Consider the following 27,181-nt stretch of genomic DNA (forward strand, 5'->3'; position numbering starts at 1 on the left):
TTGAGTAGCCAGTTGGGAGATAAGTGCAATGAATTCGACAATGATTCAGTGTGGGTGGTCTGTCAGGGAGACAAACCATCTCTAGACTTCAGATTTTAGATTTAGTAAATGTGATCATGTTGCAAGAAATTCATTCATCTACTGGATGGAGAGCCCTCCGAGGGTTGGTGTTGGTCGTATTGGTAAGAGGGTGGTATACTCGGGGTTGTGGCTTGTTTGGCGTGTCAGGAGTGGTACGAAATTATTTTGAGGACAAAATCTAATTTAGGTGGGGGAGAGTTGTAACATTCTGTTTGAGATTAAGTAATTAAATAATAAACCCTAAAACCTCGAGATGTAAATGATAATTTTATATTATTTTATTGTAGCCCTAAAATCCATAATAATTTATGGATGTTAGCCATGGGAGTTAAATTGGATAATTTTTGGAATTTTGGGGTTAAGTGTAATTTTTGGTGTCATTCTATAAAGATTTCTGATAGCAGGGGGCGTTTGGTAAGTTTGAGAGTTAAATTGAAAAAGATCTTGGGAGGAGGGACTAATCTTGGAATAATGGACAAATGTTTGAAATGAGACACGAGATTAACCCATGTATCCCTTCCCCTCATCTTTTTGATATAAGCCTAACCCTAATACATTCTCTTCAATCACCACCATGTGTAGCCTCCCCAACCGCCGCCGACTTGCTGTTATGAACAACCGATGCAGCCATCTTTGTTCCTTGTTGTTGGGTTTTAGTATAATACAACATCATATGGTGCACATACAACCCTAAATTCTTTGGATCTATGTTTTCTCTAATTATACATGCAATATTGTTTCCAAAGCATTAAGCCTACAACTAGCATACAATTGACATAAACAATATAAGATACTAGTTAGGACTTTACCTCTTTATGTAGCTTGTAGAACTTGTTGTATTTGGCCTTTAAGAACTTAGCACCCCAAGTGTGATGCCTCAAACGGTTTACAACACACCTAGGACAAAGGAGAACTTGAGAGAGATGTTGCTAGCTCCAAAATTGGCTCTAATGAACTCCAAGAACTCTAGTGGCCGATTTTGGGTGCTAAGGGAGTCCTTGTATAGTGTGGCAAGGTATAGGGTTACATCCATGCAAACCCTAATGCCCATGACCTTTCATATTACTTAGGCTCCATGGGTTAAACCTCCATGGACTATCCATGGACTACCATATTGGTTTAGCCCATCCTAAATAACAATTGGCCCACACTATAAGAATCATTGATTTACCAAATCAATCCTCATATATTTAATTAGTCTCTTTTGATCACATAATTAATTCCAAATTAATTCCAAATTAATTCTCAATCAATACTAATTAAATAATATGATTTCATATTAATATATTAGAACTTATAATATATTAATAAATCATAAGTAACCTCTTACACAAGTATCCATCCTATCAAATTGTTCTGGTGATATGTAACCCGAAATGGACGATGCTACTCTCGGGTCAAGTACATACCAATTATAGTTATGGGCTTAGACACCTAATCCAACATTCTTCCACTTGGATAAGTCAAATAACTATTATTTCAAGTATGATAGCAAAATCCCGACTAACAATCGTAACTCTTAATGGTCCCTGTCGAACTCTGACCTAGTCAATGACAAGTCCATTAGATAAGGGATCATATATTCCTCCATTCTAGATATCATATATACATGAAACATGGATTATAATCATTCTCTTTATCCATATCTTGTTTCCTAATTTCCGATTTATGACAACCGACTAATTGAACAAATCAAATCAATCGAGGCTTGGCCAAGCACTTGGGGTTGACATCACTCAATTATCAAGGGGCCCACATATATCGCTTTTATCCCTCTAAGGGTAAAAGGAACAGATAAACTTCGAATCATATGCTTGCTTGTACTTACTCATTAAATCACACACAACAATATGTTTTATAACACCAAGTTACTGGTGCATTTACATATGTCAATGTGCAACCGACTTGTAAATTACAACTCACATGTCTTGGTTTCAAGAATATAAGATATTATCGTCTCACAATCACTCATGATAAAATCCATGAAGTTATTCAAATGAGCATGGGTTGAATCCAATACTCAAATCTTATTACATGAGTACTCATGAATACTATAGCAAACTTGTGCAATGTCTAAACGCATTTAGACAATCTACAGACCCATTCATGATAGTATAGCTTCAATACCTACTTCAAAAGTATGATCGACTGTAGATGGTTTGAATAATCTTATTATTCGGGATGTCAAAACATGCAAAATGAAACACAAGAATAATTGAATCCAATATGGTCTCAAAACTTATGAATATAAATAAAACACCTTTTATTTTATCACCATATTGATTACACATTATTCATTGTATAATGTTTCAACTAATCAACTTAATACTTGAATTAAAACAATAGGTGTCCCATGCTCCAAGCATGCACACGATGTTTATCTATGGTCCTTACTTTGTGAAATAGATCAACTGAAAACATCTTCAATGAAACTCATTTTACAATTCCAAATTTTTACCATAAATGTACGAATACCAATTCTTTCCATTTACTGTAATCTGTTAGATTCTAAACTTATATGCAATGATCCTCTTGTAATGACTATGCACAAAGCTTATAGAGATTTTGCAACAAACATTACAAAGTATTCCAATGGAGAGCAATTCCATGGAAACGAAGTCTCACATTCAAAGTATATTTCTTTGAACATCCTTCTTGGATTAAGCTTTCTAATCTTACTCAGATTTAATGAATAACTTCCACCTATGAAAACATTTCCATATTCCCATTTTGACTATCACTTTTGAACAAGAGTTGCCTCTTTTCAGAATATGTCAGTATGGTCCTTCCAAAATTTACACTATACTCCCAACTGTCAACGAGCAATCAATCTTTGGTAAATCTCAGATTGTCCTCAACAATTGCTTAATCATTTTAGTCATATCCAGTTCTAGTCCTTTTCCCTCTTAATGCCCTAGGCATTTGGAAAAATGGAACACTTAAATATTATAGCATATGCAATCGATCCTATACCCGAAGCATATGGGATACGATTCATAATGTTCCACATAAAAACGTGATACTTTACCAGTCTCTTGCTACAATATTTCCACATATAGAATTTCCTTATATTGAACCATTTCAACATAACATCCATATATGTTCTTGACTAAATTTGATTAAAATCTCAATCTAAGCTTTTAGATTTGAAATGAAGTATGAATTCCTCTCCCTTAATTATAGCAAAACAACTTTTCAAACTCTACAACTGTGCAATTTGAAACTTTTGTTTTCTATAATTAACATTACTAACTTGCAACACTTACCATAATAATTACGCTCCCACTAGCATAATAATTATATTCTTATTAGCATAACACTTATTCTCCCATTAGCTTTGACATGTACCCAGAAATCAGTTGGACCTCTAGAAATCAATACTTAGTGACTTTTATTACCAAAGTTCAGATTTTTGTTACGAGATGCTTCGATAAGACTTTATCTAGGCTTCTCAAACTCATACACCTTTCCTTAGATAGCTCACATGTGTGTCTAAGCATATTTAGAACTTACAACAAGTCTCAAATGTTTACACCTTTTTGCCATTGCTCACAATTCAAACTATGAAGAGGGATGCCGTAATCATAATCAAATTTGAGAATGCAAATAAGACAGTTGCTATCTCCTTAAAATCTACTTAGTGAAAGCGTTTCCTCACAATCAGTTTCATGAAGCGGAGAGAAACCTTATGACACTTAGATTTTATGGTGTATGTGTTCCTATCCATGTGAATTTGTCAAACCATAATCATAAGACAAGGTTTGTGACAAATCCAAACTCATATGGACCGAACTTGTTCAATCTTTAATTTCTTGCCACCTGGCAACATAAGGGTCTACCATGTCTTCCAAGTTGTTAAGCAGCTCACCTATACTGATCAATGAAACTTTCATTGATCCAGGTTCTTTGCCTTATACAAACAATTGAGAACTCATAGAACTCACATGCATATTCAACTTTTAACTGAAATGAGCAAAGAAATAAGAATATGTTAACACAATAGGTTACAAACCTCAAGTCGTGTGCTAGTGATAAACAATAAGTTTTATTCTTGATTAGTTCTTGAAACTTTTTCAAGATCTTTAAGATTCATACTAACCTCTTGACATATAAGATTCTCTTGTCATGAATCATTCATTGACAAACAAATATTCAAGAGTTAGTACGAATTCTTATCAAAATAAACACTTCATACAATTAGTCTTAGTTGATCTTTGTTATTACCAAGATATCACAACTTATCAATTTTAAATGTACAAAAGCAAAAACATTTTACTCTACATTTGATGGATGTTTTAAACATTTTTAAGATTATGTCACTCAAGACACAATGTTGAAATATGACTCTTTGTATGTTGGGGCTCATTAAACTCCAACATTAAAGTCATGGCATTTAATCTAAAATTGGATAACAATTTGCAACTCATGACACATGTAACATCCACATTAATATCCAATACGAACCCACTTTACATATCATGTAAAGTGTAACCTAACATGCGGTGCGACGTCTAGTATAACAATGATGATTAGTTGTTTGTATTATTGTATCCTAGTTGGTCGATGTATGTTGTAAGATCAAAAATACCTTACAAATGTCATGTGCTCACCGACTGTTATTCCTAAGTTCCAACGGACATGAATAGACGTATGACAAACAAGGTGCACAATCATTATTTGTTGATTATTAAACGTATGACTAAACACGAATGACATATGTATGTGGGACCATATTGAGTATATTATAATTTGTGAAAGAACATTAACGTGAACTTTTTCCTAACATACAAAAATGCAAAGAAGGAAAATCTGGAGGAGTGAAAGACTAAAACGTTAAAAAAAAATTGTGGCAGATGATTTGGGTACGAAAGTTAATGCGTCAAAAATACGTTTTCTGCCCAGCACTTATCTGGACATGACACTTCACCACTTTAAATTATTATTTTTGCCTTTTTGGATCAACTTTATTCTTTTCGTCCAAATGAGGCATATTTTAAATTTGTAATACATGGCTAAATGAGTGATTCCGTATAAGTTAATGCTATTTTACTGGTGATTTAAAATAATTTAATTTTTATTCTGAAAATATTATTATTATTTGAAATTTTCATTAAAAAAATATTTTTATACATAAACATTTTCTTATAATTTCTAAAATTACAAAAGTTTTAAAGAACTTTTTTTTCTAAACAATTAAGCATATATATATATATATATATATATATATATATATATATATATATATATATATATATATATATATATATCATCAATAAAGGCCTAAAAATAATAAATGCTGTTTTATTTATTATTTATTTCAAAATATTAACGTCTATTCATATATTACAAGTTTTGGTTAAAAAAAAGAAAAGACAACCATTTATATTATGACATATGGCGTGACCAATATTTGTGTGAGATGGAACAAATCGAAGGAGTTTGTTGATTTTTCTTTTTTCTTTTTATAATTTTTTTTGAGGATTTTTTTGGTTGAGTGAGAATGGGAAATAGTTCAATGGGCATCAAAATTTTCAAATTTTAGAATAGTTACTTTCTTAGATATGGTTGTTAAAGTTATTTTATTATCACAAAATATATATGCCTTATGAAATTATGCAAAATTTGGTTGATTATAATCCGTTCAACAACTTTTACACGTCTCATATTTAACTTAATTTTTAAAGATCACTCATTTGTTCCATTTAGATAAAGCATAACTTAAATTGGTCGATTTTAAATAAATTGATTGGCATAACCATTTTTATCTATATCTAATTAACTTTAATTATGATTATCACCTAACATTTTTTCTTTATATCATCTCAGTTAGAAAAATGTTAAAATATTTACCTAGTAATTAAATATCATCTCAATGTGAAATCAAACATTACAATGTCTAAGTCGAAAGAGATATAAAAATAATAATAATAATAATAATAAGCGGATACTATGTCAACGTTTTAAGAATTTTTTGTGCTCGATATCTATTGAAGATAACGTTGGCACTTGGCAAACCCATCCACAAATGACACGTCATTATTCTAACCAATTAGGTTTTCATGAAATTTAATTTTAGTGGATCTACTCAGCCAAACGGATATATGCATGCATATTTTTAAAACATATATCTAACTTATAGTTTTATACATAGCTTGAATAAATAAATAAATAAATAAATAAAGCCACTAGCCGTTTCCTAATTAGAGTTAAAACACTGCATTTGACACAATTATGACTATTTTATATTTGTCTAATAAATATCTAAATTATTAAAAATTAATTAATGGTTATTTTAACATTAACAAATATAATGAATGTTATTTAAAATTACAACATCTGAAAATCGACCTTAAATTTCGATTTCAGTCTTAAAGAGATCAAATTTAAAGTAAAATGTATCATAATACCGCAAGATCTATTATAAGTTTCCAAAATCTTATTACTAGTCGGTATAATCCTTATACTTATTAATAATTGACATCCTAAAGCTTACACTTAATGTAGATTTTGTATTCGAAAATTTGATGCAAAGCATTGAACGAAACCATGAAGAGCCTCCGAATTCTTTCTATTCAACTCAAAATCAACATGTTAATCTCTTTGTTATACAATTTGTTTTTTATTTTTAACGCTTTGATTCTCTATTTTATAATAAATATATGTTCTTTATGTTAAATTTCTAAACTTACTCATATTTTAAGTTTTTTTTATAACTTATTAATAGATAAATAGAGATACACTGAATATTTTCATGTTTATAACTTTTTGTAAGGATTTCAAATTTTGATTGGATCTTACCATTAATCCACTTTACAAAACAAAAATAATAGATAAAAAAATGAAAATTTGATTTTGAAAACTTTATATATAATTCATATAAAACTGAAAACTATTACTTTATATTTGATAGTTGATATAATAATTGTAGTTATATTTATTTTGTTTTGTTATTAATATGTGTATTTATTAATATTTATAGATAGACCCTTTTTATAAGTATCTTTATATTTTTTTATTGATGTGTTAATTTATAACTTAATAGATAATTAATTTGATCGACTAATAAAGTTAATAACTAACACACAATGAATATATATATATATATATATATATATATATATATATATATATATATATATATATATATATATATATATATATATATATATATATATATGAGACTATTATATTTTACAAGATACGAAAGAGCAATCTTAATCATTTATTTTGGAGAGAAAAAAAATATTTTTAAAATACAAATAAATGAACATTTTCAAAAAAAAAATTAATATTATTTTCATTATTTATTTTATCAAAAAAAAATAATGATAAATAAATAAATAAATTGCATTTTTTTAGATATACTTTAAATATTATAATACAATATTATACTATACATACTCAAATCGAATTTTTAGAATATTAGAATATTCTAGTAGAATATCAAACTATAAATATTCAAAAAATTCTAATAAAATACTAAAATATTCTAGAAAATCTAACAATTCAAGTAGAATATTAGAATATTATAACATATCTAACAATTTTAGTAGAATATTAGAATATTGTAACATTCTAAAACTTCGATTTGATTATTTACAATGTAATATTCTATTAGAACATTTCATTTATATTTCGGAAGAAAAACGATGATTTATTTTATTTATTTATTTTTTAATTTTTTGGACAAATTAAATAATGAAAATAATATCTAGAAATTTTTTTCTTTTATTTTGCAATTTATATTTTTTTTTATCTCCAAGATGATTGGCTAGGATCGCATTCCCATGTCTCACAAAATTAGCATGATCTTAAATGAACCTCTACACACACGTGTGTGTGTGTGTATATATATATATATATATATATATATATATATATATATATATATATATATATATATATATATATATATAGAGAGAGAGAGAGAGAGAGAGGAGGGGGTGGGGGGTGAGGCAGAGATAGGTTTAATATAGATAAAAAAAGAGAAATTAAATATCCTCCTAGTTATTGTGATAATAACATGTGATATATGTTAAATCTTTTGGAATAATAACATGTGATATCTGATAAATCTTTTTTAATTTTCTCTTTTAATTTTGATACGATGAAAATAGATAGATATAAATAAAAATACAGAAAGATATATGGTTTCTCAAAAAATGAAAAAAAAAAAAAAAACAATTTCATGAACAAATTTAATACATGTGTATGTAGATCATAATGCTAATTTAAGCAAAAACTCTCTTTAAAAAAAGTAGAATTTATTTTTTCTTGATAAAAGAAACTAAATTTATGCAGCAATCATAAACATTCAAATTCACATGCGAATATAAGTACATTCAAATTTGAATATAAGTAAATAATTTTGATTTTTTTTGTTTTTGTTTTTACCATTTCATAGGTTCAATAATTTATAAAGTAAATTATTTAGATTTATAAATAAAATTTACTCAAATCAAATGTAAATATGAACATTTATTCTTCAATATGTCCACATCAATAATCATAGACAATTGATATTCTATGAATGAATTAATATATTAAAAATGTTTTTCTCTAGTTTTGATTTACACGCGTGAATGTAACTCAAACTGAAATTTTAATTTTTTTTAGATAAGTATGAATATTTTATTATCGAAGACAAAAAATATGAATTTAAATATTTATAATTATTTTTTCTGATAAAAAATAAGTCCAAAATCAAAAAACAAAAGATATATTATAATCTTGTGTGTGTATATATATATATATATATATATATATATATATATATATATATATATATATATATATATATATATATATATATATATATATATATTAACAAAATCATCTCTGCATATCACCCTAGGCCGAAACTTCATTGCTTCACGCAAATTTAAACCCTTCACTGCATAGTCAGTTTCGTTTCCCCATTTTCCGATTCTGTTTACGTCGGAGCTCTGCCGTCCTCCGCCACAAAGGTCATGGGGACGTCCTTAATTCTTTCAGATCTCGGCACTGAAATCATAATTCCAGTTTGCGCTCTCGTCGGAATCGTTTTCTCTCTCTTCCAGTGGTTTCTCGTCTCCAAAGTTAAGCTGTCGCTGGATGGATCAGGCGGCAAGAATGCGTTCACGGAATCGTTGATTGAGGAAGAAGAAGGAATCAACGACCACAACGTCGTTCAGAAATGTGCTGAAATTCAGAACGCTATCTCTGAAGGTAATTTATAGTTCTTAGATTTCTATAGTTTGTAAAATCAAATATGTAGTTGTAAATCCTTTAAATTTTATCCGTATAATTCAGATATTCTGTATTATATAAGTAGTTTTCAATTTTCATTCATCCGTAAGTTAAAGTTTACTTGTTCTTATTTATTTTTGATTCCGTAATTGGAATATTCTTCATGTTCTCTGTTTCTTTTATACCAGTAAGATGATAACTCTATCCGTGAATTTTGATGCTGAGGATTTGCTAGTTAACTTCAATATTGTTGATATTATATATTTATATTCCTGTATTTTTCATCATGAATTGTAACATATAATCGATTAATTCAATTTCCATGAAGCTGGATTAACTTGAAGCTTATTTTGTCTGCTTAGCCTTATAAACAGTATTCTTAATTAGTAATAGTAGTGGTTGTTTGATTAATTCAACTATATGTTCCATCATAAACATGTGTTTCTTGAGTTAAACATATAATATGATCAACTATGTCAACATGATTAGTTCTTTACTCGTGCTATTTGACTGTTTATCCATTTCTATTGAATTTTACTTTTGTTATGCACATCTTCACAATTCCTCATCTGATTCCATTGTGGATCTAATTTGACAAGTATATTTCATGATATTGCAGGAGCAACCTCTTTCCTATTGACTGAATACAAATATGTTGGTATTTTCATGGTTGTTTTTGCTTTCATAATCTTTTTATTTCTTGGCTCTGTTGATGGATTTAGTACAAGTAGTCAACCATGTACATACAACATCACCAAGCAATGCAAGCCTGCTCTTTTCACAGCCATCTTCAGCACTGTATCCTTTATCCTAGGGGCTGTAACCTCTGTTATCTCTGGTTTTCTTGGAATGAAAATTGCCACATATGCAAATGCCAGAACTACCCTTGAAGCAAGAAAAGGTGTTGGAAAGGCTTTCATTGTTGCATTCCGTTCTGGAGCTGTCATGGGATTCCTCCTAGCTGCAAATGGTCTTCTTGTGTTGTATATCACCATCAATTTGTTCAAGATTTACTATGGTGATGATTGGGAAGGGCTTTTTGAAGCCATAACTGGTTATGGACTTGGTGGTTCTTCAATGGCTCTTTTTGGTAGAGTTGCTGGTGGTATTTATACAAAAGCTGCTGATGTTGGAGCTGATCTTGTTGGCAAAGTTGAGAGGAACATTCCAGAAGATGATCCAAGAAATCCAGCTGTAAACATTTCTTTTTTCTCTTAATACAACACTCAATGGTTGTTTCTCTTTGATTTAATGAGCTTAATCTGTATAAAAAGGAAGCTAAGAGTGATGGTTTGTTTGATGCAGGTGATTGCTGACAATGTTGGAGACAATGTTGGGGACATTGCTGGAATGGGATCTGATCTTTTTGGGTCATATGCTGAGTCATCATGTGCTGCTCTTGTTGTTGCTTCCATTTCTTCATTTGGAAACAACCATGAGTTCACTTCAATGATGTACCCTCTTCTTATCAGCTCTGTGGGCATTCTTGTGTGTCTTCTCACCACTTTGTTTGCCACTGACTTTTTTGAAGTCAAAACTGTGAAAGAAATTGAACCTGCTTTGAAAAACCAGCTCATTATTTCAACTATTTTGATGACAATTGGTATTGCACTTGTTAGCTGGATTGCCCTTCCTTCCTCCTTCACCATCTTCAATTTTGGAGCCCAGAAAGAAGTTAAAAACTGGTAAACTTCAGTTGGTAAATTTACTTGGTGTGTGTTTGGTTTTGAGGGATTCAAAGGAATTGGAATCGTGAATTCCATTCCGTGGTGTGTCAACGGAATTGAATTCTGGGAAATTCCTTTAAATCCATGTTTAAGGGATTTATTGACAACAAAGACCTTATATTTTGTGTTTTTTCCAGATTAAACCTCAAATTTATTTTTTGCCTGAAAAAGACCTTGTAAATTTTCATTTTTTCCGAAAAAGCCCTCAACTTTGTATTTTTTTTTTTTCTGAAAAAACCCTCAACCTTCTAAATGCTTCCAAATAAACCCTCAACTTTTTTAGTTTTCTCGAAAAACCCTCACGTTTTACAATTTTTTTTTGGAAGAAAATGACTCAAAGGGCCCGATCGGAAAAAAATGAAAAAATACAAGGCCTTTTCAGGCAAAAAATAAATTTGAGGTTTAATCCGGAAAAAACACAAAATATAAGGTATTTTTTGAGATTAACTCTAAACCTATTAAAAAACTACATTCCAATTTCTGTAATAGATTTATAAACCAAACAGAAATTAGTAAAGTCATGTGATTGAATTCCATTCCATTCCCTGTCAACCAAACACAAGACAAATTACAATTCCTTTGACATATTCCATTTCTTCCAAAAACAAGAAGTAAATGAAAAGGGTATTAATGGCATTTCATCATCATTCATAAACTCACCGAGTTCCACTTGCAGGCAACTCTTCTTATGTGTATGTGTTGGTTTATGGGCTGGCCTTATAATTGGATTTGTAACAGAGTACTACACTAGCAATGCATACAGGTAAACCTTTATTTTTATTTTCTATTTAATTTATTTTCAATTTACAAACTCTTCCATTCCAACTAACTCCATTCCATCTCCTAGCCCTGTGCAAGATGTTGCTGATTCTTGCCGAACTGGAGCCGCAACAAATGTCATTTTTGGCCTTGCTTTAGGATACAAATCAGTCATCATCCCAATCTTTGCAATAGCAATCAGTATCTTTGTTAGCTTCACTTTCGCCGCCATGTATGGAGTCGCTGTTGCCGCCCTCGGAATGCTGAGCACCATCGCCACCGGATTAGCCATTGATGCGTACGGTCCCATTAGTGACAACGCCGGCGGCATAGCCGAAATGGCCGGCATGAGCCACCGGATTCGCGAACGAACTGACGCCCTTGATGCCGCCGGAAACACCACCGCCGCCATCGGAAAGGTACACTGCTTCCTAAAACCCAATGACAGTCTTTAGCACCATAAGACTATGTTTGGCAGACTAGCTGAAAAGCTAGCTGGTAGCTATAAAGGCCATGTTTGGTGCTAATAAGCTAGCTTATTTTTTGAGTTTTTTTTAAGTTTTCATGTTTGACAAGCCAAAAAAGTAGCTTTTTAAAACACTAGCTTATAAAAAGCTACTTTTACCAAGCGCTAGATTGTAATTCTAAATTGGTTCTATATCTGTATTTTTTCCTAGGGTTTTGCGATCGGGTCTGCAGCGCTGGTGTCCCTAGCGCTTTTTGGCGCGTTTGTGAGCAGGGCGGAGATTACAACCGTAGACGTGTTGACTCCCAAAGTCTTTATCGGTTTAATTGTGGGGGCCATGCTTCCGTACTGGTTTTCCGCTATGACAATGAAGAGTGTGGGAAGTGCGGCTCTTAAGATGGTTGAAGAAGTGAGGAGGCAATTCAATACAATTCCCGGGTTAATGGAAGGTACAGCTAAGCCTGATTACGCGACATGTGTCAAGATCTCAACGGACGCTTCCATCAAAGAGATGATTCCTCCCGGTGCTCTTGTCATGTTGACTCCTCTTATTGTTGGGTATTTCTTCGGTGTGGAGACGCTCTCTGGTGTCCTTGCTGGATCTCTCGTCTCTGGTGTACAGGTAATTAAGTTTATTTGGTTAAATTCCATATTATTAATTTATAAGGATATATTGTTTCTCATTTTGTAAAATGTAGATTGCTATTTCTGCATCCAACACTGGTGGAGCTTGGGACAATGCGAAGAAATATATCGAGGTATATAATATATAATAATAATAATAATTAATAAACATTTTTTTATTGTTTCTTTTTGGTTATTTGATTATTTGATTATTACAACTTTATTTAGGCTGGTGCGTCTGAGCATGCGAGATCACTTGGACCGAAAGGGTCGGACCCACACAAGGCAGCTGTGATTGGGGACACTGTGGGGGACCCGCTAAAGGATACCTCTGGTCCGTCTCTTAATATTCTTATTAAGCTCATGGCTGTTGAATCGCTTGTGTTTGCTCCATTTTTTGCTGCACATGGAGGTCTTCTCTTCAAGATTTTCTAAGCTTGAAAATTATAGTAACTTTATCGCTTTTGTTGTCTCTAACTGTTGTTTTGGTCATTTTAGTGAATGTTGGTGCTTTTAATTTTCTCGAAATATGTGCGATTTAAAGGTTTGATCAACAATTAGAAAATTTTCCTAAAATGTGTGTGATTCGGTTAAAAAGTGTTGTACTTATCACACTTATTGGTAAATCTAAATGGAACACAGAAAAATTTGCTCCTAGTATTTTATCTAAATGGTATGCGATTATCCTGATTCAGTATAAATTTTTTATCACTGTTATGGATTGGTGAAATAATATTATTCAATAATAGTACACCTTTAGCAGTATTCATTGATTAATGTTACGTGTATTGAATGTTAAATAATATAACGCATGATTATCTTCTTTCAAATCAGAAAGAAAGATATAAACCTTATATGGGCGGATGAATAGCTTTATCGAGTAGTAGATAGATACTGGATAGGCATCACTATTAGTAAAATGAAGCCTTTCCACTTGTAAACATTAATAGAAAACCTCACATAGCCTAAATTTAATCATTTTTTCTCTATTTCTCTCTCTTAGGAGTAAAGTCGACATTTTATTTGGTCACCTGTCTTGTATGCCCAAGGGTTAATGACTTGTAAAAGTAATCTATTTTGCATCCTATACAAATTTAATTACTGAAATCTTTTTTTTTTGTACACGATTTACATTGAGGTAGCTAGTGTGGCAATTTCGGAATGGTACTCTTTTGGCTGATCAAAGAGTTAGAAATAACTTGTTAACCTATAGTTTGGTTGGCTATTCTTATAATTGGTATGTGTATAGGAATAAAAAAGTTAGTGTTAGTCAGTTGTCTTGGCTTTTTAAACCCTAATTTGACTATTGTGTTGTAATTGGAGTCTATTAGCATTATGCTAACCTTTTTATATTAATCATTTAGTTATTAAAAAAATGTAGGGAAGGTAGAAAGATTATAAAATGGAAGTAACTTGTTGAAACATGAAAGATATTTAAGGTGATCCCACTTCGGTGTTACATTCAAAACTCTATTAAGGGATTATGGTGATCCTACATTAGTGTTGCATCCAAAACTCACTTTAGCTTGTGGAAGCACGAAAGAGATTTAAGGTGATCCCATTTTGATGTTACTTTCAAAACTCTATTAATCTGTCTTTTATATATGGAGTATGGATGTTGCAAGCTAATTATTGTTTGTTGTTATGGGCTATAGTACCTGAAAACAAAAAGCATTTTTTTTTTCCTTTTGACAAGTGATATTATCTCTATAAAAATATTCTATGAACCAAACTAACTTTATTTTTTTAAAGAGATCATGGAATGTCATGTATAAGGGTGGCAAACATGTAATGTGGTGTTCAAGTTTGAAACTTAAATGTGTTGAGATAGGTTGAACCTAACATGACATGTTTAGTTATCGTGTCGTGTCAAATCGTATATTTTCATGTTAAGTTAGTGTCAAATTGGTGTGTTTAAAGTTTAGAACCTGTAAATATGCAATGTTGTTTTAGATTGAAACACTAATGGTGCGTTTGGTTGTAGAAAATTTTCCAGCTTTCTAGAAATTTTTTTCAAGAAAAACGGAAATTTTGAAAACACGTTCGGTTCGTTCATTTTTCCAAAATTTTCCAAGAAAATGAAAATTTCCAGTTTTCCAAATTGTATATAAATTAGAAAAGTAATTTTTACAGTTTTCCAAATTTATAAGATGGAAAATAAAAACTCCACCGGTTTCAACCAAACGTGTTTTCTAAAATTTTTATTGAAAATTGCAAATGAAAACTCAACTCTATTTTCTGAAAACATTTTCTTAGAAAATGAAAACAATTTTCCACAACCAAACGCACCATAAACATGTTGAAAGAGTTGGATATGTGGAAATGATAAAGTGAAAATCATGAAGGATTATTAGTTGGTAGGTGAAGAGGCAAAATTCAGAATAAGTTTATAAGATGTAAGTCACATTGGAGGGGAAGTAACCGAATGAGATTGTGAAGTATTAGATATTAATGAAAAAATGAAAACTACAAATAAGTCTTGACTTAGGGAGCTAATTACTGGTTTTTGTAACGACTCAACGTAAATGTTTCTTTTATTTTGATTTTGGGTTTACCCAATTTACCTAAAAGATTAAGAAAAGATGCATATAATTTAACAAATCATTTTCTTATTTAAAGTATAGATCCTAACATTACCTATTTAATTTAATATCATGTCATGTCAACAGGGAAGTAAACAAGTTGTAATATCTGATCTAAACGACAAAATTGCAAAAATTGTCCCTGTGATTGACAAAATTCTATGATTTTGGTCCAAATTTTTTTGATGGTGCATCAGTGGTCAATTTCAGTGGTCAATTTCAGATACTTTGTGTGGTTTTGGTCCTATGATTGATATTTTTGTGTGGTTTTGGTCTACACTCCACCTAAAATGACCAATATACCCTTACATATTTCATTTTTAATTTCTTTTCTTTTATTTATTATTGTTTTAATTAAAAGAAAAAAAAAAGAAATTACCACCCCCATTCCCACCCTACTCTCTCTCTCTCTCTCTCTCGCAACATAATCACTCTATAATCTCCCTTTCTTCTACTGGCTCTCGGAAACCACCACCTACACCACCACTGTCACCCCTGCTTGTGCAACACCTCCCCCTAGAAAACTCTGGTGATGATTGCTTGCGACCCAGACGCAAACTCCAGCGATGTGACCCACCTCCCACCACTCATTCGTCTTTTCTGGTAGCGTCATCGTAACGCTATATGTTTGTTTTCAGATATGCAAAGAATACCGACATACCATATCTGTTCTTTAAACATGTCGCTCTACAGATTCATACACGGGGAAGAAGAGAGACATGTTGAACCCCTCAAATCGAAGTCATCTTCTTTAAATTCGTTAATTTTCCATCGTTTCAGGTCTTTTTGGATGGTGAGAAGATGGTGCAGCTCGACGAAGCTTTTGGTTTGATTTTTCCAGTGAGATCTGGGAGGGCGAGGCATCTGGTATGGTTTTCCTGAAAAAAATCCGATGAATAGTAGTGAAGGGATATCAGATCGTGGTGGGGAATAGCGATGGTTGGTAGCAAATAATGGTGGGGAATGGTGATAGTGGCGGAAGAAGAGAGAAAGAGAGATTGTGTATAAGTGTGTGTGAGAGAGACTTTTAGTATATTTAATTATTTAAAAACATTAATATAAATATTAAAAAAGAGAAATTAAATATTCTCATACTATTTGTTCATACTTTTCCGTCTACCATATCAAATGTTGACATGTATCACATTTGATTAGATATTTAATGAAATTAATAATCATTTAATCCACTTGTCAACATTTGACATGGTAGGAAGAAATGTAGGAACAAATGGTAGGAGGATATTTAATTTCTTATTAAAAAATTAAAAAGATAAATTTAAAGGGTATAATAGTCTTTTTAAGTGTACAAGGACTATAAACACTAAAAAGATTCAAAATTAGACCACTATAAGGGTGTTTGGCTTATATTTTTAAGAGATAAAAGTTATTTTTGAAAAAGTTACAAAAAATTAGATTTTTCTGACTTTTTCAAAAAATCAGTTTTTCTTATATCCAAAATCTAAAAATAGTTTTTAAAATATTTTTACCAAATATTTTTAAATTTTATCTTTTTCAAAAAAACTTTTACTTAACACCACCTATGTACCACTATTTTTTTTTTGAATCAAAACCAAATAATTTTTTAGGCTCCCTCTAATGCATTGGTAATGTGTAGACTGTAGAGGTTTGTATCATATCGAAATATGCCAACCCTATAGACTCCATCTACCACGTTGGTAAACTTTAGCATTGCCTATGACGGCTGTCCTGTTGAGTTGTTGTACAGTATAACCTAAAAATGCAACCACGAGTCTCTAAAAATAGGGATAATGACTTGAAAGGGTAACAAACTTTTGACTTTTGTCACATTTAGTCACTAAACTTTTTTTCGTTATCTATTTGCCATTGAACTATTGAAACTGTTCACATTTTACCCTTATGACCGGCTGTTACCGGTCATAAGGGTAAAATGTGAACAGTATCAATAGTTTAGTGGCAAATAGATAATGGAAAAAAGTTTAGTGACTAAATGTGAACAAAATCGAAAGTTCATTTCCCTCTAAAAAATTCAATGACTAAATGTGAACAAACTTCCTATTGTATTATGTTTTAGCAAAACTATTTATTTTTGTTTAATTGTAGCAACATTTGTTGATGAAGAAATCTATGAAATAAAAAAATAAAATGTAACATCCGGATTTCCAGGTATCATCATTTAAGTATTTTTCTTTTGAGTTAAGAAGAGAGACTCGACGAGTTGACGCTTCAACTCGTCGAGTAAGGTCGCGACTGATGACTCGGATTAATGAATGGACTCGACGAGTCAGTGAGGCGACTCGACGAGTTCGCGCTATTGGCAGAAACCCTAAATCTTTGGGCTCGAGCCAAATTTAAAGGCATTTATGGCCTTCAATTGTGACTACCTTTCCCATAAGTGAGAACCCTAGCGAGCTTGAGTGTGTAGAGTGAGAGGAAGAGCTATCTTGAGCTTTTTGCTGTGATAGATGTGAACCCTTATAGGTTCAGAGAGCCGAGAATATGAAGTTTTAGTAGAGTAAACCTTGGGGGTTCAAAGTTAGGAATCATTTATGGTATATATAATTACTTTCATCTTACACATAGATATGAAGTATTTTATATCAATTACGTGCTATGTGTATATTATTTGAATACTTGTTGTCTATACTGGATGAACGATTTTATACATGTTTTAAAAGATTTAAACGGTATATTTATTTTATATCTACAAATATGTTGCGGATGAAACATGGGTAGATAAAATAGTTGGTGTGTGATGAAATAAAATGATGAGAGATATGTGATGATAGAAAGGTGGTGATAATTAGGTAAATAGATGATGATGAATATGTGATGTAGGATGAAAGGAGATACCATAACCTTTACCAGCAATGTGGCGATGTAGTCATCTACCAGAGTATAGATAGCGACCACGGACTATTCTAGATAACCCAGTGGAAACACCAGCAGACCAATAACCTGTAGGTGATGAATTACGAGTTCATGCGATGTTGTAACTACGTATTTATGTGGTGATACTCTAACCCCTTACTATGAATTACGATTTCAGACGATGTTGTAACTACATATTCATGGGATGTCACAAATTTCGCATGCCAAACCAATGGTCATAATTCACATCAGTGAGAATGGTTCATTTTTTTTGTAAAACCAAAATCAGATTGGAAATTTTGATTTTTTATTTCTGAAAATGTCAAACCATTGGTTTTTTTATTTCGGTTTTGGTTTTTTGTTTTTTTAAATATATTTTCAGGGTTTTGTTTTGTTTTTTTTTTATTTCATAGTTTTCTTTATCAACTAATTTTGCTACAATTTAACAAAAATAAATAATTTGCTAAAATATAATACAAGAGGAGGTTTGTTCACATTTAGTCATTGAACTTTTTAGAGGGAAACGAACTTTCGATTTTGTTCATATTTAGTCACTAAACTTTTTTTGTTATCTGTTTGCCATTGAACTATTGAAACTGTTCACATTTTACCCTTATGACCGGCAATAGCCGGTCATAAGGGTAAAATGTGAACAGTTTCAATAGTTCAATGGCAAATAGATAATGAAAAAAAGTTTAGTGACTAAATGTGACAAAAATCGAAAGTTTGTTACCCTTTCAGTCATTATCCCCTAAAAATATCGTTTTTGTCGAGTCTAACAAAATACAAAGCTTTTGAAAAGAAGGTACTTCCATAACTATATTTAAGAAAATATTTCCTTTTTGAATTTTAGTGTTTAATAATAAGTTAACGAGTTAAACGAGTTATTCATTCCTATCGTCGCCTCCACATCCATTTTCTTCTTCACAGACACTGGTTTTCATCTCTCATTCCCCATTGATTTCATCTGCTTATTTCTCCATTCTCCCACCAGATCAAAAATCAAATTGATTTTCAACACATCCATTTTCTCACAACAACATAACCAAATCCAAATAAAAAAGGGACCTTTTCTTCGTGGGTACCGTTTAATTTGGTGATTTCCCCACATCAGTACCTTCGTCGGAAAATGCTTTCCATTTCTCCGACGATATCTAAATTCTCCAATCTTTCCGACCTCCACCACCTCAATCGCGGCCGATACAGCCGCCACTCTCTATCCCATCTTGTGCCGCCGCCGCCGTCGACTCATATCCGGAACACCAAAACCCTACGTCTCCGACATAATTTCAGAATCTCCGCCATAGACGCCGCTCAACCCTTTGACTACGAATCCAAAATCTCCGACCACATTGCCAAATCCAAAACCCTAAAAATTGCCATTGTAGGGTTCGGCAACTTCGGCCAATTCCTTGCAAAAACCCTAGTCCGTCAAGGCCACACCGTCCTTGCACACTCTCGCACCGATTATTCCGCCGCCGCCGCCGAGATTGGCGTCTCTTTCTACTCTAACGCCGATGACATCTGCGAAGAACACCCCGAGGTAATCCTCCTCTGCACATCAATCCTCTCAACTGACAAGGTACTCCGTTCATTACCATTACAAAGGTTAAAACGCAGCACATTATTCGTAGATGTTTTATCAGTGAAAGAGTTTGCTAAAGATCTTTTCTTGCAAATACTGCCATTAGATTTCGATATTCTATGTACACATCCAATGTTTGGACCCGAAAGTGGTAAAAACAGCTGGAAAGATCTTCCATTTGTGTACGACAAAGTTAGAATCGGTCGTGATGAATCTAGGGTTTCCCGCTGTGAAAAATTTCTTGATTCTTTCGCAAGAGAAGGGTGTATAATGAAGGAGATGACATGCGCAGAGCATGATCAACATGCAGCAGAGTCTCAATTCATAACACATACAGTTGGAAGGATCTTGGAAAAGCTTGATTTGGATAGTACTCCGATTAACACAAAAGGGTATGAAAGATTATTGGATTTAGTTGAGAACACATCGAGTGATAGCTTTGAGTTGTATTATGGGTTATTTATGTATAACAAGAATGCAATGGAGCAATTGGAAAGATTGGATTTAGCTTTTGAATCTTTGAAAAAAGAGTTGTTTGGGCATTTACATGAGGTTTTGAGGAAGCAATTGTTTGGGACAAAGGAAAGATCTTTAGGGCTTTTACAAGAACCACGAGCTTTGTCAAAGCTTCCTCCTAATGGAAATGGATCTTCACTTCCATCTCCACCTCAATCAGATTCTACTAATTAATTGAGGATTTGCACACAAGAGTTTCCAATTCATGGTATGTTTATCCTAGTTCTAGGGTTTGATTGTATTTTAAATGTCTAAAATACCCTTAGGTAGAGAAAAATAAAGAAATCATGTGGACTTAAAATTATACAACAACTTAATCACAAATATGACCAAAGTGGTATAATGGTATGGTGTATTTTTGATCCCTTATGATTCTTGTAAAGTTTTTGGTCCCTTTTCCTAGTAAATTAACTATGTGTTAATAGCAATTCCATAATTTGCAATGGGCACATTGTTAAATTGCTTGCCATTCTTTGTAATTATTAAAAAAATGGTGATTTTGATGAATAAACCATCATGTTCATTTTTGTGATTATCACTACTATAAATGATATGACAACACACAATTATGTACTTTTAACTTGAAACTTCTTTAAAATGAAATGTTGCAATCTTTTCTACTATTTGTTCATGTAGTTACACAAATGGTTTCTTACATTTTTGTTTTTTGTATGAAGTCTTATTTGCTAATGTTGGTGTTGTGTGCTTTCTTTTGAAGGTGAAGAGCATTTTCTATGTTGTGTGATGTGTTGTATTGCTTATGAGTCAAATGGGGAAGGAGACAACAATCTCAATGCATACTAATATTTCCTCACTTGTATGAAGCTCCAATGTTTGTTATTTTGTTTTTGAGTTATTGCTATTAGAAAAGATTGCCATAGTAGGATGTGTAACTTGTGTCATTTGCTCCATTTTTGTTCAATTTATTCATATTTTCTATGATTTGTGTCGATGTGGTTGCTAGCAAGTTGAAAAATAAAATGGATAATGACTTGAAATGGTAACGAAATTTTAATTTTGTTCATATTTAGTCTTTGAACATTATTTAGATCACTAAACCATGTGTCATTTCTAAATTTGTTCAATTCACCATACATATTTCCATAGTTGTTCAACTCATCATACGTGAACGATTTTAGATCTGTAGCCACTAATTTCTCATGCTGAAGAGGCACTTCACCCTGATCAATTCCATCTTTGTTGGTTGAAGAGCACCGATTCATGTTGTTATAAGTGAACTTTTGTCAATTTGGTCTTTGAAGAAAAAGGATAAGAAATGGCAAACAATATCAACGTTAGAAACAGTTACATATGAGATCAGAAGCGAAGAAAAACTTGCTTGTACATCTACCCATGGGAGACATCAATCACATTCTTATTTGACAAAGCAAAAGTGTTGGACTTAGATATAGGGATGAGAAGAAATAAATCCATGACATTATCAACTTCCACAAAGCAAGCAACTCTCTCACACTGAAAGAACATTTCCTAATCAAGCTTAACTAGGCTTCAGCTCGATAAAGCAATCAACACTTTAGAATCAGTAAATCTGTTACCTACGTACTAATTATAACATCATCACAGTTTTTGGGATTCCATGTCATACAAAAGAATATCAACGATCATCGCTTTAAAATTTAAACTACATACTATTTACAGTTAAAAATGTGTTATTCAATAATCTATTTGTCTATCATTATAAGAAAAAAAACACATTTTTAATGGTAAAGTTAAAATAAGTAAAATTAGAAATAACGCGTTCTCCAAATATTAGTTAATTATCTTTTGCACGTTCCATTTTGTTAGTATATCTTGGTCAATGAATGTAGAAGATTCCACATTATTGAATTAAGTATAATAGAAAAAAAATTGTCTGGTGGCTTTATTTTATACATAATTATTTTTTCAAAATTGGAATATTATACTATATAAATTTAATTAAGGGATAATTACTTGATAGGGTAATATACTTTTTGAAATGTACATATTTAGTTCTTATTCTTTTTTTCTTGTAAAATAAACCCTTATACTTTATTTTTTGTAACAATGCGGTCCTTGTGACAGGCTATACCCGGTATACCGGTCATATACGAATTTTCTTTTTGGGAAAATGATTTGATAGGGTAAAATACTTTTTGAAATGTACATATTTAGTCATTATTGTTATTATTATTATTATTATTATTATTATTATTATTATTATTTTTTTTTTTTTTTTGTAAAATAAACCCTTATACTTTATTAATATGTACACATTAGATCATTTTTACCGGATTATACATGTTTTGCTGATGTGGAAACACAAGTGACACTAAATAGCAATTAATTAGCTTAGTCACCGGAGGTGGGTGATCCTCCAGCAACAAGAAAAGGGCGGCGACCCTTCTCTTTCTCGTCTCTCTTCCTTCCGGTCGAACAACAACAACCAAACACCCTTTACCTGTTATGTTTCTCCGATTTGTCCCTCTTTGCCTCCATCTTTGAGATATGTTGCTAGAAAAAGAAGAAAGAATCGACGAGGGGGCTACCAGAGCAGCTCCTCGCCGCCAACTACCGTCTCTACTTTCTCCTGCCTCCCCCTTCAACCTTGTTGTTTTTGCCATCATTCCTCCTTGCTACCAGTGATGTGTAGGAACACACAAAGGAGTCGCCAGAGATCGGGGTTCTCCCTCTTTTTCATGATGAATAAAAGTTGGAAAAATCTCGTTGTGGATATGTGGATGCCACTTGGGTATTTCATTTTAACAAAATAAAAGAAAGAGAAAATGACTTGATTGAGTAAGATACTTTTTGAAATGTACACATTTAGTCTTTTTTTTTTTTTTTTTTTTTTTGGTAAAATAAACCCTTCCACATCAGCAAAACCTGTAGAATCCGGTGAAAAGGGCCTAATGTGTACATATTAATAAAGTATAAGGGTTTATTTTACAAGAAAAAAAGAATAAGGACTACATGTATACATTTCAAAAAGTATCTTACCCTATCAAGTCATTATCCCTTTAATTAATTAAAAACTAACAAGCCAACCTATCCGTATGAACCAAAACTACCACTAATCAAGACATGTTATTATTTAACCAACAAAGCTTTCGATTTCAATTTTTCATATGATGTTACTAATATTTTTACCAAAATACTTCTAGCTCATTGGTATCTAATGATTGCCACTTGTTATTTACAATGAATTTTTGTTACTTGAAAAAATAAAACTCATCATCACGGAAGTCCAACATTAAGGCGTTTTTTTATTCTTTATTGGTTATTGGTTATTTTGTTCTCATAATTATCATATATCATTACAATGTTTGTTAACATTAGGAGGTGAAAGAAGGGAAAAAAAATATAAATGGATTAGATCAAATGCAATCCTAAAAGGGAGCTATGCATAAATTTGTTAAAACATAGTAATTCTAATGGGTCGAATGGGCATGATGTAATATACACTTTACTAACCTTGTTCAATTATCATGTTTCATATGCTTGTTAGTTTAAAAATAAATATTATTAGATATTATGTGGTTTTAAACGCTTAAAGTAGGTAGTTATAATGGAATAGAATTATATGTGTTAAAAACACCATTTTTCGATATGGTTTTGAGCGTCGAGTACTAATGAAATAGTTTTTATAAGATTTGAATTTAAACAAATTTTAGAATCATTTGGAAGGTATTGGAAGTGATGGGGAAGTCTTATGTGATTCCGATCAAAAAAGTCAACTATCGGAATTAATGAAAGTAGAACGTCTAAGTTGGAAATATGTAAAACTGATTTTATTGGAAGATCTTTTCTGGGATATTTTTATTGGAAGTTGTAAATTATCTTGTTAGAAATCTATAGGCGATAACCTCATCGAAAATGGAGTTCCGAGTGGAAAGTTATGTAATTTTTAGTGTTTAGGGGTAAAACGGGCACCCAAACCGGGTCAAACCCAACCCAACACGGGTTTTTACCAATTGAAACACGATTTTGGCTCATTTTTCTGCCATATTCAATTCCTCACCATCCCTATGGGAGATTTTCACCTACATGATCAATGTTGAACAAGTTTTGAAGATTAAATCAAGATTGTGAGTGTTCTTGAAGTATCAAGTCTAGTAATCAATATATGAACTCTTATTTGGATTAACCCTTGTAATTGGTGAGTAATTAAGAGATTAGGGTTTGATCAAAGTGGGTTTATGATATGTGCATATTTAGTGTGTATTAAGTGTAGTTTATTATTCATATATTAGCTAAATTGTTGCATGATATGGACAAAAGGTACTTAAAAGTGTTAAATTATGTTTTTCAGTCCAAAGATGAAGCTCGGAAGCGAAAGGAAGCAAGAGAAGCGGTTAGGAGCTCAAGAGTGGAAAGAAGAAAGAAAACACCCATAAAAGGCTTCTACTCGTCGAGTTGCCTCTTGACTCGACGAGTCCGGTTGTGGATTCAGAAAGATAAGCATTCGGAAGTCAAGATAGTTATCAGGTTACGACTAATGTGAGAGGGACTCGACGAGTCACCATATGACTCGGCGAGTCGGGATGCATATATAAAGATAACTCTACAATGCGAGAGGGGGGGAATTATGGGAAGTTTCAGAAGTGTTTAGCTGCGAATAAGAAGCCAGAAGAACCCTAGAAGTCGACCAAAGAGGCTAGAATCCAATTCCGGGAGTAATTAAGGCGTAATTTCACCATTCTACTTAATTCTTTTGTTTTGTCAACATGATTAAGCAACTTGAACTTATTTGTTTGCTGTTATTTACCTTAGTTATGAACTAATTTCTTTAGACTTCTGTTTGGGGATACAAAGTTGACAATATGATTTGATTGATTGGTAGGATTAATTCCAAGTTGGTGATTAATTGTTATTTTAGCTTGCTAAAGAACCTTGTGTATGAATGATAATTAATTTTCTGTTAATAGGAAGATAATTGATTAGCATGAACATCTATTGATTATCAACCTCATATGATATGTGACCACTATATCATATGTCTAGGATTAATGAATATGAAACTAGGATTAATAAGGAAATTGAGTAAACTCATGTGCAAGCTTGTAAGATGACCATCGAACAAGAGGTTAATTAAGAATAACGAATTAATTAGCTATTGCAAGTCTAACTTAACCCGAATAATTAATCTAGTAAATATAATTAAGTTAAGCAATTGGCCACTGTTTGAATTAGTTTATTTGCTAAGGATTAGGGTAGTGAACACAAACTTAATCACTTGAATCGGTAACCAACGAAAGAATTAATCCATTGCACTATTACCTTAAAATCAACCATAAAGTTAACCGAGTTGAACTAAACAGAAGTTTCTTTCCCATTATTGAATTTAGTTAATTTGTTCTTTTCTAGTCTTGAATTAGTTTTAGTTAGTAAGTTTCTAGTCTTGTAAAACTAGAGAAAAAACCCTTATTTGCTTAATCAACTTAGATAGAATTAGTTTTTAATTTAATTTGCCGTTCCCTGTGTTCGATACCCTGCTTATTTAGCTATACCACAATTGATAGGTTCACTGCCTTTTGTGTGTTATTTGATAATTAAAGTAGGATTAAAAACTAAGTGAGTTTTACACACATCAGTTTACCACTGAATTCATGAAATTAAACATGAGTTTATGTTATTAACCTAGAATCTTAAATGAAATCAAGTAACTACATGTAAACTTGAGAATTAATCATGGTTTAAGAGTACTTAGTGAAAATTAGTAATGAAACCCATGGTTTATACTTGAATTAGCATGGATTACTAAAATATTCAGTGTTATTGTAAAACAAGAACTTAGTCATATTGATCATGAGGTTTGATCATGTAAAGGGTAAAATGAAACCATAAAGGGTATAACTGTCATATTTTGTAAAAATCACAAAAAGTAATAGAAAAATCGTATGGATATGTGATATATATCCCTAGAAAGCTGAGAATGTCTATTTTGATTTTTGTATTGAAACCAAAATCTAATTGCGGACTTAAGATGGGTGAAAACAGCTATATGTTTTGTGCAGTAAGGCTGAATTTTGACAACTTTGGGATGCTGTGTTGTAAAATTCATAGTAAATTATAGAAAAATCATAAAAATGTGAGGTCAGTGGCATTAGAAAGATATAAGAGTCTATCTTTTAATATTTAGAATTTATTAGTTATTTTGATATTTAAGAAGGGTAAAATGAACTGCAAGTGACAACTATACAAAGAACAAAAAGTAAAATTTCTAAATTGAAAACAACATAACTTAAGATTAGTTGAGTAATTGCTTATGAAATTTGAAATATGAAATCTAGGGGTATAATTTAACGTTTTAGAGGCCCGAGGATGGTATAATTTCATTAGAATTCAGAATTCTATTGCAACATTCGGTTACAACACAGTGAGTTCAATATAGGGGACAACTGTATGTTATGCGTTATAGGTGAATGTGCTTTATTGCATTGTTGATCTAAGTGGTTATTACTTGTATTAATTTTGATGCATTTTGACATGTAGAGCATGACATGTATCACTTTGGTATTGGCTTTGTGCCTTTGACGATGTAGAGCATGACTCGTATCACTTTGGTATTGGCTTTTGGCTAGGTAGGACTGAAAGCCTATATATTCTAGCAACATGATTAAAAGGAAATGTGTTTTATGTGCCTATTGGGCTGGAAGGTATGATGTTTATGATCCTAAATTATTACGTCTCATGGATTGTAATCCCTTGAATCTAACCATTGATTGATCTGGAAAGCCCTTCATTTGATACACATATAAGCCTTTGTTGTCCTTTGTTTTTT

The 27,181-nt window shown here is 31.8% G+C and overlaps 2 protein-coding genes and 1 long non-coding RNA gene across 3 annotated transcripts; all 3 read left to right on the forward strand.

The window, feature by feature from the left end:
- Window positions 1–8,908: 8,908 nt before the first annotated feature.
- LOC145004765 (pyrophosphate-energized vacuolar membrane proton pump) lies at window positions 8,909–13,542 on the forward strand. Its single transcript, XM_078963753.1, has 8 exons — window positions 8,909–9,288; window positions 9,929–10,503; window positions 10,615–10,994; window positions 11,713–11,799; window positions 11,884–12,214; window positions 12,473–12,883; window positions 12,960–13,019; window positions 13,114–13,542. The coding sequence occupies exons 1-8, from the start codon at window positions 9,051–9,053 to the stop codon at window positions 13,318–13,320; spliced, it is 2,289 nt and encodes a 762-aa protein (XP_078819879.1). The 5' UTR covers window positions 8,909–9,050; the 3' UTR covers window positions 13,321–13,542.
- A 906-nt stretch (window positions 13,543–14,448) lies between these two features.
- LOC145004766 (uncharacterized) lies at window positions 14,449–16,559 on the forward strand. Its single transcript, XR_013662441.1, has 2 exons — window positions 14,449–16,070; window positions 16,248–16,559. It is a non-coding gene; the product is annotated as an uncharacterized LOC145004766 (long non-coding RNA).
- A 2,609-nt stretch (window positions 16,560–19,168) lies between these two features.
- On the forward strand, window positions 19,169–21,357 carry LOC145005680 (prephenate dehydrogenase family protein). Its single transcript, XM_078964797.1, has 2 exons — window positions 19,169–20,626; window positions 21,137–21,357. Exon 1 carries the CDS (start codon window positions 19,447–19,449, stop codon window positions 20,590–20,592), a length of 1,146 nt encoding a protein of 381 aa, XP_078820923.1. The 5' UTR covers window positions 19,169–19,446; the 3' UTR covers window positions 20,593–20,626; window positions 21,137–21,357.
- Window positions 21,358–27,181: the final 5,824 nt, after the last annotated feature.

Source organism: Lactuca saligna, chromosome 7 (genome assembly GCF_052625555.1).
Source record: "Lactuca saligna cultivar CGN05327 chromosome 7, ASM5262555v1, whole genome shotgun sequence".
Lineage (NCBI taxonomy): Eukaryota > Viridiplantae > Streptophyta > Magnoliopsida > Asterales > Asteraceae > Lactuca > Lactuca saligna.

Excerpts from the sequence above, each read along its gene's own strand:
- LOC145005680 (XM_078964797.1), top strand. The coding sequence starts at position 19,447 with ATGCTTTCCATTTCTCCGACGATATCTAAATTCTCCAATCTTTCCGAC.
- LOC145004765 (XM_078963753.1), top strand. The coding sequence starts at position 9,051 with ATGGGGACGTCCTTAATTCTTTCAGATCTCGGCACTGAAATCATAATT. Across the intron at positions 10,504-10,614 it reads ATGATCCAAGAAATCCAGCT|GTGATTGCTGACAATGTTGG; the intron begins GTAAACATTTCT and ends TGTTTGATGCAG. Across the intron at positions 10,995-11,712 it reads CAGAAAGAAGTTAAAAACTG|GCAACTCTTCTTATGTGTAT; the intron begins GTAAACTTCAGT and ends TTCCACTTGCAG.